This window comes from Babylonia areolata, chromosome 4 (genome assembly GCF_041734735.1).
Source record: "Babylonia areolata isolate BAREFJ2019XMU chromosome 4, ASM4173473v1, whole genome shotgun sequence".
Lineage (NCBI taxonomy): Eukaryota > Metazoa > Mollusca > Gastropoda > Neogastropoda > Buccinidae > Babylonia > Babylonia areolata.
In genome coordinates, this window is record NC_134879.1 from 3,153,309 (window position 1) to 3,165,319 (window position 12,011).

General features: G+C 39.8%; 1 protein-coding gene across 1 annotated transcript in view; it reads left to right on the top strand.

Moving 5' to 3' along the window:
* The first annotated feature begins 443 nt into the window (after positions 1 to 443).
* Positions 444 to 12,011, top strand: part of LOC143281369 (neuroendocrine convertase 2-like) — a 209,500-nt gene continuing 197,932 nt past the window's right edge. The window contains 1 exon segment of the mRNA XM_076586573.1: positions 444 to 826. Coding sequence (XP_076442688.1) covers positions 608 to 826 — 219 coding nt within the window. The 5' untranslated portion in view covers positions 444 to 607.

Consider the following 12,011-nt stretch of genomic DNA (forward strand, 5'->3'; position numbering starts at 1 on the left):
TGTACGACGACGAAGCAGTGGCAGGAAGTTCGATCTGTTCCATCCAAGTCTTGATTCCAGAACACACAGCCACCGCCGCCGTACATACGACAGAGCTGAACTAAGCTTCTGTGCTGCGTGTTCCTGTAGCAGCCTCTGTCTCTCTCTGTTCCTTTTTGAGCTAAACACCAACATCACTGTGTGACTGAAAAAAAAAAGCAAAAAAAAAAACCATCCAGCTTTTTGTTGCTATTGTTTTGGCATTTGAGAGGAAGGAGGGAGAAAAGTAAAAGGAATAGTCGAAAATTTCAGCGGAGTAGAAGAAGAAGAAGAAGAAGAAGAAAGATCATCACCATCATCCTCTTATCATCATCATCATCCGAAAGTAAAAGAAAAAAAAAAAAAAAGAAAACCCTTCCTGCGACCGAAATCCTTCCTGTCAGTTTTTTCTTCTCTCTGTCTCTAACATACTATATTCCAGAAACAAAGGTTTTTGTTTTAAAACAAAGAACATCGGGAAACGAGAACTAAAAGAAACTAGTACGATAGATTCACGTCCAGTTTCCAGTTCAGTTCTTGATTTTCCCCCCATTGGCCTTTAACCTCTCAGCTGATCAGCTAGTTGACCATGGGAGGAGGAGCGTCCGGCGGATGGCCAGGGGTCATGACGAAGGTGGTGTCGGTGATGATGGTGGCGATGCTGGGGTTGCTGCTGGCCCCGGGGGTGACGGAGGGCCTCGAACGCGACGTGCTGACCAACCAGTGGCTGATAGAATTGAACCATGCTGGAGGGGAGAGGGTGGCCCGTAGCGTAGCGGACCAGACGGGTTTCACCTACGTCGCTCCGGTAAGTGTTGGTGGTGTGGTTGTTGTTGTTGGTTGCTGTTTGTTGTTTGTTGTTAGTGGTTGTGGGTGTTGTTGTTGGTTGCTGTTTGTTGTTTGTTGTTAGTGGTTGTGGTTGTTGTTGTTGATTGCTGTTGTTGCTTGTTGTTAGTGGTTGTTGTTGTTGTTGTTGTTGGTTGCTGTTGTTTTTTGTTGTTAGTGGTTGTGGTTGTTGTTGTTGGTTGCTGTTGTTGTTTGTTGTTAGTGGTTTCAGTTTCACGTTGAGGAAGGTGGCAGAATGGTTAAGACGCTCAGCTGCCAATACAGAGAGTCCGTGAGGGTGTGGGTTCGAATCCCGCTCTCGCCCTTTCTCCTAAGTTTGACTGGAAAATCAAACTGAGCGTCTAGTCTTTCGGATGAGACGATAAACCGAGGTCCCGTGTGCAGCACGCACTTGGCGCACTGAAAAAGAACCCATGGCAACGAGAGTGTTGTCCTCTGGCGAAATTACGTAAAATGAAATCCACTTTCATAGGTACACAAATATGTAAGCATGCACTCAAGGCCTGACTAAGCGCGTTGGGTTATGCTGCTGGTCAGGCATCTGCTCAACAGATGTGGTTAGCGTGTATGGATTTGTCCGAACGCGGTGACGCCTCCTTGAGAAAGTGAAACTGAAACTGAAACTGTTAGTGGTTGTGGTTGTTGTTGTTGATTGCTGTTGTTGCTTGTTGTTAGTGGTTGTGGTTGTTGTTGTTGGTTGCTGTTTGTTGCTTGTTGTTAGTGGTTGTGGTTGTTGTTGTTGGTTGCTGTTGTTGTTTGTTGTTAGTGGTTGTGGTTGTTGTTGTTGTTATTGTTGTTGGTAATGTTGATGCTGCTGCTGCTGCTGCTGCTGATGATGATCATGATGATCGTCTTCTTCTTGTCATTATCATTATTTCCATTATTATCATTACGTTAGTATTGTCGTTGTTGTTGCTGTCTTCCTTATTTTTGTTGTTTTGGAGAAGATAATTTTTTTTAAAGGAGAGAGACAGAGAAAAAATATTTTAAATATCATACACAGAGAGACATATACACGCCTGCGCGCACACACACACACACATACACGCACGCATGCGCGCACTTACGCACAAATGATACGCAGACACAGTCATTGTTGCTTAGAAAAGTGATTGTAACAGTTTTAGTTACGGCTTTCACTACAATAACTCCTGAATTGAACATTACTCATGTTTTGAATTTTTGTTGATGTTGTTTGTGTTGTTGTTTTTTTGTTTTGTTTTTGTTTTTTTGGGGTGGGGGGGTGGTGGGGGGGGGTGTGCGGGGGGGGGGGGGGGGGGGTGCGAGGGGGGTGGGGGTTGTGTATGTGCTTTTTTTTAAAATTTATTCATTCACATCAATATTCTTGGATTTATTAATTTCATTTATTTGATATTATGTTTGTTTTGTTTTTGTTGGCGTTGGTGTTCTTGGCGTTTGGTGGTGGGTTGTGTGTGTGTGTGTGTGTGTGTGTGTGTGTGTGTGTGTGTGTGTGTGTGTGCATTACTTACAAGAACAGTCGCCTAACTGGCTAGATTATTGTCTAACAAAGAAAGAAAGAAAAAAAAACACACACACTTTGTCACGAACTTTTCTTGTGATACATTTTTCTTCTGAATCAACTGACTGTAAAATCCGTTTTGTCTACTTTTTGCCACATCTAACAAAACAGCATTGAGTGCCATCAACATGAATAGCACGCAAAGTTAACAGCGGGAACACAACAGCAGTAACAACTATGCTGATGGTCTTACCATAAAATGAATACACAACTGTAAAGTAAAATAACATAATAATCAACACACAGCCCCTTAAATGATTTAGTGACTAACTACCTGAGTAATCAGTAAACTAATAGCTAGCTAACTAACTAAGCAATCAAATTCGACCAGTAAGGAGAAAAAAAAAAGTCTCAGAGAGAAAATGAAAGAAAGACTAAGAAAACAAGACAAGAAAAGTTTCAGTTTCAGTTTCAGTAGCTCAAGGAGGCGTCACTACGTTCGGACAAATCCATATACGCTACACCACATCTGCCAGGCAGATGCCTGACCAGCGGCGTATCCCAACGCGCTTAGTCAGGCCTTGAAAAGACAAAAAAAAAACCCACAAGATTAACAAAAAAATTAAAAGGAAGTAAGATAGAAAGAAAGAGAAAGGAAGAATAAAAAAGAAAGAAGAAAAAGGAAAGAAAGAAGGGAAAAGAAATAAATAAAGAAAAGAAAAGAAACAAAAAAGAAATAAAGAGAAGCAAAAAAAAGAAAGAACAAAATTAAGGACACTGTATACAAACAAACAGACAACAACAACAAAAATGTGGATTTCTATAGGTAAAAAACAACAAACAGGGAAATCGAAATGGAATATTCTGAAGGAAGAGAGATCTTATACCTTGGCAGCCAGCTAAAGAAAATCTGCAGCAGCTTTGAACGTCACACATTGTCACAAGGCCGATCGTGTATCGACAAACTCCATAAACCTCCCTTAATGACAGGCTTAGAGATCAAAAAGAAAAAAAACACAACCCAAAACATATGAAATATAGATTGTGGAGTGCATGTACGTGTCAGACATGAAAAGAGAAACAGACATGAGAAAGTTCAGAAAGGAGGGAAATCGAAAGAAACGGGGGGAAAAGAAAGAATGATTGATTCGTTTTGGGTGGATTTTTTTTTTCTTTTTTTTTCTTTTTTTTTTTTTTTTTAAGAAGGATTTTTCTTAAATGAGAGAGACCACGAGAAGCCAGCTTTGTATTTTGGAAAATGGTCATTGATTGCAGCACGGAATCATTTAAAAGATTATTGATTTTGGAGGGATGAATCCCTTTTCTTCTTCTTCGTCTTCTTCTTCTTAAGGCAAAACATGGCAGCTATTTTCAGCTATTTTCAAAACAGTTTTATTCTAAGTTCTGATTATTTTTGTAGGTGGATATTGTTAGGTATCACCCAGGATTCACAAAAAAAAAAAAAAAAAAAAAAAACCCAACGAACAAACAACCAAAAAAAACCACCTCTTAATGCACCGGTAGCCATGGAAACGATTCAAAATGGCCGATAAACAACAACAACAGCAACAACAACAAAAAACATCAAAGCTCTATAACTACAAAACTATTATAGGTACTTCAGTTTTTATTTTACTTTTTGATTTATTATTACCCGAACTCACTTTCTACGTCAGGACAGCCGAGTCAGAGTGAAAGTTCTTTTGTCATTGCTGTTCATTTAAAAAAAAAAAAATTCAAGAACAGAAAGTGTCATTTCTTAAAAGAAATAAAAAAAATTAAAAAATTAAAAAAGGTGAAAAATTCAATATTTTATGTATAATGATATTCCAACGTAGAAAGTGAGTTCAGGTAATAACAAATCAAAAACAAAAAGAAAAAATGATGTACCTATGATAATTTTGTAATTATATAGCTATAAATGTGTTTTTGTTTGTCGGCCATTTTGAATCGTTTCCATGGCAACCGATGCATGAAGAGTTTTTATTTTTATTATTATTTTTTTTTATATACATTTTTGTGAATCCTGGGTGATACCTAACAATATCCACCAGTAATAATAATGAAAATAATAATAATAATCAGGATTTAGATTAAAACTGTTTTAAAAAAATAGCTGCCATGTCTGGCCTTGATCTTCAGCGCATGTATACAGAACACAGTCAGCATGAAATCTTAGGCATGGTACATGAACACGTGTTGCAATAAGAAAGTTTTTTTCTTACGTACAATTCACCGAGTGGACAGTTGTCCATCAGGAGTGAATTCACCCGGTCTCCATTGCGTTTTCTTGAATGAATGAACGTTAACAGAGCTGTAGCATAGATAGATAGATAGATAGATACATAGATACTGCCTTGTATACGGAGACACGGTTGCGGAAGAGAGAGAGGGAGAGAGAGAGGGGGAGAGAGAGAATGAATGAATGAATGGTTTATTCATTTATAGGCCATTGCCCCTTATGAAAGGGTGTCACAATTTCTTCATAAACATTGCATCGTGCATTGAAAAATGACATTCGTTCAGATAATATAAATATAACATACCTTAATTTTAAGTAATATTTATGTCCTCACCTTAGTAATACATAATGCACATCATGAAACATATTGTATTCAAATGACATTTATACACTTAAATGATATATGATATACGCTAAATGATAACTCTTACATGCGTAGCTAATGACACTCAGTTACGTTATACACATCGTCCGTATGTAGTCGTTACTGGATACACTAAGACATAAGAACAGATCGGAGCTTAAACGATTTATACAGATAAATTGATAGGTTTCTAATAGTTTGTTCATGCGCTGATGCCATAAGTAACGACAGTCTAAACTGACTTGGGAACTTAAAATATTTCAATGGTATGTACTGTACTCTTAAATTATACAAGACAGGGAAGGACAGAACAAAATGCACCTCATTTTCTTTCTCCATCTGGCAAAGTGGACATAATAAGTCAGCCTCGTTCTGCATTCTATAACGATAACTATGTTCAGCAATATCGGAAATGCCCAGTCTGAATCTTGTCATTGTATACCTTAAATATCTATCTAGATTCATTAGTAAATATGTTTTGATATCAGGTATAGTGCAAAAAGTTCTGTAAACATTAAATCTTTCACTATTTTTTACATGAAAGTCCCATTCTTGCCATCTACACAGAATTAACCTTTCCTTGAAAACCCGAAGAAACTCATCAATCCCTTCCACACCTTGGTTAAGCCATACATAACCAAAACCAAACATAAACAACTTAGAACGTATGTTAGTAGCCCAGTTTGTTTTACCACGTGCATCAAGATCGAATAACATTTTGTAGGCTTTGTGAGGTAATCTAGACTCATGCATTCTTACTAATTTTAGCCAGTATTTAATGCACTTCATAACTGAATTTATATAAATAGGATACCTGTTTGTTTCTCCATATACAAAATCATTAGGTGTTCGTGTTTCTACACCCAAATATCTTTTTAATGCAAATAAATGAACCTTTTCACAATTAAATGCTGCTCTGTCAAGTCCCCATATCTCAGCACCATACTGTACTACTGGTTGAATTTGTGAGTCAAATAATTTCAAATAAGTATTTAAAGAATTACATTTTAACTTTGATAACTTTTGCAATATGCATAATAAAGCATTTTTTGCTCTGCTACAAAGATTGTTACAGGCTGCCACAAAACTCAGTCTAGTGGAGAAGTAAATTCCTAAGTATTTATATGCATTAATAACTGGCATAACAATACCATTATATGTCCACCTTTCCCTAGCGGCTAAATACCCCCCTTTCCTAAATACAATGATATTACTTTTATCCATGTTTACTTTCAAGTGTAGAGCTGAAGCTGCATGATATAGACTATTAAGCTGTGTTTGTAAACCAATAATAGTTTCTGATAATAAAGCAACATCATCAGCTAATAATAATATAAACAGTTCAAAATAATTAGGCATAAACATAGCACCATGCCTACCCTCTCTGATCACTTCTAATGCTAATTCATTAATGAATAATGAAAACAGAACAGGACTGCAGACATCGCCTTGTTTGACACCGCGGGTACAACTAATATAGTCTGTTAGCTTAGCACCACATCTAATTCTGGTTTTAACATTGGTATACATACTATAAATACAACGAAAAATCTTACCTCTGATACCGTTTTTCAAAAGAATAGGCCACAATAAATTTCTCTCAATGGAGTCAAATGCTTGGGGGAGAGAGAGAGAGAGAGAGAGAGAGAGAGAGAGAGAGAGAGAGAGAGAGAGAGAGAGAGAACGAGAACGTTAACGTTAACGATATTTTATTCAAGAAAAGCCATGGCCCCCATTTAAAGGGGGTACATTGGAATGTGTGTGTGTGTGTGTGTGTGTGTGTGTATGTGTGTGTGTATGTGTGTCTGTGTGTATGTGTGTGTGTGTGTGTGTATGTGTGTGTGTGTGTGTGTGTGTGTGTGTGTGTGTGTGTGTGTGTGACAGAGAAACAGAGAGAGACAGACACAGACAGACAGACAGACAGACAGACAGACAGAGAGAGGGAAAGAAACACACACACACACACACACACACACACACACACACACACACACACACAGATCCTTTAAGTCCACTGTGTTACCTCTTCTCTTGAGCACACTCAATTTGTTTGAAAGCTGTCCACAAAGCATTCTGGAACAAATACGATGATGGCTTTTGTTCAATGTTCCGTCACACATACTGGTGATTGTAGACATTTTGTTAGAGTATTGATTTTTTTTTTTTTTTTTTTTTTTTTTTTTACATTGGAGTGTAATCGATTAGGAGAGGAGGGAAGAGGGGAGTGAGTGATGAGGTGAGTTAGAGGAAACGGGGTAGAAACAAATACGTCCATTATCGGCTGACGTAGGATAATAGGGGAGACAACTTGGTAATATTTGCTGTAAAAAAAAAAAAAAAAAGAAAAGAAAATAAAATGGAAAAAAAAAAAAAAAGAAGCGCCGGGACAACAACAATAGAAACAATCTAATTATTGTTTTGTTCTTTTTGTACAATCGTGCTTGACAGAAACAGAATGTAATAAGCGAACAAACGAACTATGAAATGCCCTCTAAACCCACTTTGAAAATTGGAGAGAGAGAGAGAAGAAAACAAGCAGAAGAAGAAGAAGTGTTGTGTGTGCCAGCTGTGCAATGGGTCCACACTGCCAGCTATCCTTAGCGCTGACGAGATGACAGAGGCTGAACATGATCAAATGATTAAACGTTAAAAAAGTGTGAATGGGTAGGTACCTAACTTCGGCTCAAAATAGACAGGGAGATGATAGAAGCTGAAATAGACAGGGGGATGATAGAGGCTGAAATAGACAGGGAGATGATAGAGGTTGAAATAGACAGGGAGATGATAGAGGCTGAAATGGTTAAAGTTTAAAAGGTTGAAAAGTGTCAATGTGTAGGTACCTAACTACAGCTCAGATGGACAGGTTGAAAGTAGGTAGGGACTGTACTTAGAGGCTGAAAATGATTAAAGGTTAAAAGGTTGAAAAGTGTGAATGTGTAGGTACCTAACTACAGCTCAAAATGGACAGGTAGAAAGTAGGAAGGGACTGTACTTAGAGGCTGAAAATGATTAAAGGTTAAAAGGTTGAAAAGTGTGAATGTGTAGGTACCTAACTTCAGCTCAAAATGGACAGGTAGAAAGTAGGAAGGGACTGTACATCGAGGCTGGAAATGGTTAAAGGTTAAAAGGTTGAAAAGTGTGAATGTGTAGGTACCTAACTACAGCTCAAAATGGACAGGTAAAAAGTAGGTAGGGACTGTACTTAGAGGCTGAACATGATTAAAGGTTAAAAGGTTGAAAAGTGTGAATGTGTAGGTACCTTACTACAGCTCAAAATGGACAGATAGAAAGTAGGAAGGGACTGTACATAGAGGCTGGAAATGATTAAAGGTTAAAAGGTTGAAAAGTGTGAATGTGTAGGTACCTAACTACAGCTCAAAATGGACAGGTAGAAAGTAGGTAGGGACTGTACATAGAGGCTGAAAATGATTAAAGGTTAAAAGGTTGAAAAGTGTGAATGTGTAGGTACCTAACTACAGCTCAAAATGGAGAGGTAGAAAGTAGGAAGGGACTGTACATAGAGGCTGGAAATGGTTAAAGGTTAAAAGGTTGAAAAGTGTCAATGTGTAGGTACCTAACTACAGCTCAAAATGGACAGGTAAAAAGTAGGTAGGGACTGTACATAGAGGCTGAACATGATTACAGGTTAAAAGGTTGAAAAGTGTCAATGTGTAGGTACCTAACTACAGCTCAAAATGGACAGGTAGAAAGTAGGTAGGGACTGTACATAGAGGCTGAAAATGATTAAAGGTTAAAAGGTTGAAAAGTGTGAATGTGTAGGTACCTAACTACAGCTCAGATGGACAGGTTGAAAGTAGGAAGGGACTGTACATCGAGGCTGGAAATGGTTAAAGGTTAAAAGGTTGAAAAGCGTGAATGTGTAGGTACCTTACTACAGCTCAAAATGGACAGATAGAAAGTAGGAAGGGACTGTACATAGAGGCTGGAAATGATTAAAGGTTAAAAGGTTGAAAAGTGTGAATGTGTATGTACCTAACTACAGCTCAAAATGGACAGGTAAAAAGTAGGAAGGGACTGTACATCGATGCTGGAAATGGTTAAAAGTTAAAAGGTTGAAAAGTGTCAATGTGTAGGCACCTAATTTCAGCTCAAAACTGACAGGTAGACAGTAGGAAGGGACTTTTGACAGAGGCTGAACATGATTACAGGTTAAAAGGTTGAAAAGTGTCAATGTGTAGGTACCTAACTACAGCTCAAAATGGACAGGTAGAAAGTAGGTAGGGCCTGTTCACCGTTCTGAGGTGACTGATGTACGTGATGGTCACTGCTAGGTTTGTGGTCACCGACATCGCTCGGTCAGCAAAGGATGGTGATGCCACAGTCCCCTGCAATTACTGGACCCCAAAATAGCCTGACAGCTAGGATGGTCAGCTTTTTGCTGGCCTGTACGGCCGGTCAGCTGTAATTAGCGAGAGCCACGGCATACGGGGTGAGGATGGGGGGGATGTGGCGAGGGAAGGGGATGTACTTTCTTGCGTTTCGCAAATGAAGGGACTAATTAGCGACCTGACTGCCTGGTGTCAAAACCAAGCAAATGAATACATGAATGAATAACAGTTGATGATGATGATGACAATGATGATGATGATGACGATGATGATGATGATGATGATGATGATGATTTTCTTCATCTTCTGCGACTCCCGCGTTCACTCGTATACACGAGTGGGCTTTGTAGTGTATGATCGGTTTTATCCCCGCCATGCAGGCCGATTTCCAGGTGGGTATGATGATGATGGTGATGATGATGATGATGATGAGATGATGATGATGATGACCACACACACTCTCTCTCTTTGTGTCTCTCTGTGTCTGTCTGTCTGTCTCTCGCTCTCTCTCTGCCTGCCTGTCTGTCTGTTTGCCTGTCTGTCTGACTATCTCTGTCTCTGTTTCTCCCCCTGTCTGTCTCCCTGTCTCTCTTTCTGTTTCTCTGCCCATTTGTCTGCCAGTCACCCTGTCTGGCTGTTTATGTCTCCGTCTCTGTCTCTCTCTCTCTCTCACACACACTATTCACTCAGCCTTGTCTCTCAAAACATTTTGTTTGGTTTATTAAATCTTCAAGGAAAAAGGAATCAGGGTAAATCGTGTTCATGGACGCCGTTTCGTTGTCAGTGGCTCCAGCGCTGCCAGCTAGGCTAGCCATCTTCCATTCCGATAATGGAGTCTTCAGCGCCAGACTTTCCCTTTTGAAGCATTTGCGAGAAGGTGCAAATTGACCGCTTTCTTTCTTATTTGTTGCTGACTTGCGTGTGTTCAGACTTTTCTCGAGGACATGTCAATGTCTTTTGGTCTCTGTGATGTTAATTCTGCTTCCACCGCCGGCGTTGCTGCTGCTGCTGCTGCTGCTGTTGTTGCTGTTGCTGTTGTTCTGCTGCTGCTGTTGTTGCTGTTGTTGTTGTTCTGCTGCTGCTGTTGTTGCTGTTGCTGTTGTTGCTGTTGTTGTTGTTGTTCTGCTGCTGCTGCTGATGCTGCTGTTGTTGTTGCTGTTGCTGTTGTTCTGCTGCTGCTGCTGCTGCTGTTGTTGTTGCTGTTGTTGTTGTTCTGCTGCTGCTGTTGTTGCTGTTGCTGATGCTGCTGTTGTTGTTGCTGTTGCTGTTGTTCTGCTGCTGCTGCTGCTGCTGCTGTTGTTGCTGTTGCTGTTGTTCTGCTGCTGCTGCTGTTGCTGTTGTTGTTGTTCTGCTGCTGCTGTTGTTGCTGTTGCTGTTGTTGCTGTTGCTGTTGTTGCTGTTGCTGTTGTTCTGCTGCTGCTGTTGTTGCTGTTGTTGTTGCTGTTGCTGTTGTTGCTGTTGTTCTGCTGCTGCTGATGCTGCTGTTGTTGTTGCTGTTGCTGTTGTTGCTGTTGTTCTGCTGCTGCTGTTGTTGCTGTTGCTGTTGTTCTGCTGCTGCTGTTGTTGCTGTTGTTGCTGCTTTTATTTTCATCGCTCTTGTTGTTGTTGCTGGTGTGTTGATGAGTTTTTGTTGTGTGTTAGATAATCTCGAATCCCTGTCAATGTTTGTGGTATCGATGATATTATTACTGCTGCTGTTGCTGCTTTTATTTTATCGCTCTTATTGTTATATGTTGTTGTTGTTGCGTTGTTTGTGTTGTGTGTTAGATTGTCTCGAGTCCCTGCCAATGTCTGTGGCTTAGGTGCGGTTATTACTGTTGCTACTGCTGCTGCTTCTTCTACGGCTGGCGTTGGTTCTGCTGTTGGTGGCATTTTCCTGCAGGTGCGTTTAGACAAGAAAATCAAGCAAATTAACTATCCGGGATGTCATTGAATTTATGTGATCCTTATGAATATCGGCGAAATATAAAGGGTTGACTGAAATTTGCCTGGTAGGGTTGTATCATGATTTGGGTCAAAGTAAGTGTGTGTGTGTGTGTGTGTGTGTGTGTGTGTGTGTGTGTGTGTGTGTGTGTGTTAGAGAGAGAGGGAGAGAGAGAGAGACAGAGAGAGAGAGAGAAAGCTATGATAATAAACACGAAGGAACCAGAACACATTTCTCCAAAGCATTTTTCACAAAACGTGTATAGCAATAAGCTGACACGCTACGCTCGCTAGAGAAAGCACACGGAAATCTCAACACACACACACACACACACACACATCACGTTAACCCCCCCCCCCCCCCCCGCCCCCACAAGCAGCTGCGACAATTCAAATGCGCTCAGGATTGTAAATCAACTCATCAATCTTCCAATTATCCCCAGTAGTCAGACCTAAAACCGTACGCAAACAAAAACTCACCGTTGGTGGATTACGACGAAAAAAAAAAAAAAAAAAAAAAAAAAAAAAAGAGAGAAAGAAAAGAAAAAAAAAAAAGAAGAAAGAAATAACAGAAAAAGAAATTCGTTTCATCTCACTCTCTCACGCTATCACACGACTTGTCAGCTACACCTGATATGTTATTGATCGTCCAGTCGCTGTTAGTAGCCTATCAGTGATGTCAGAGCTATATTGCAGACTCTTTCACTGAATGAAATATAGCTAACGTGGACAAGAGTTGTCATTACACACACACACACACACACACACACACACACACACACACACACA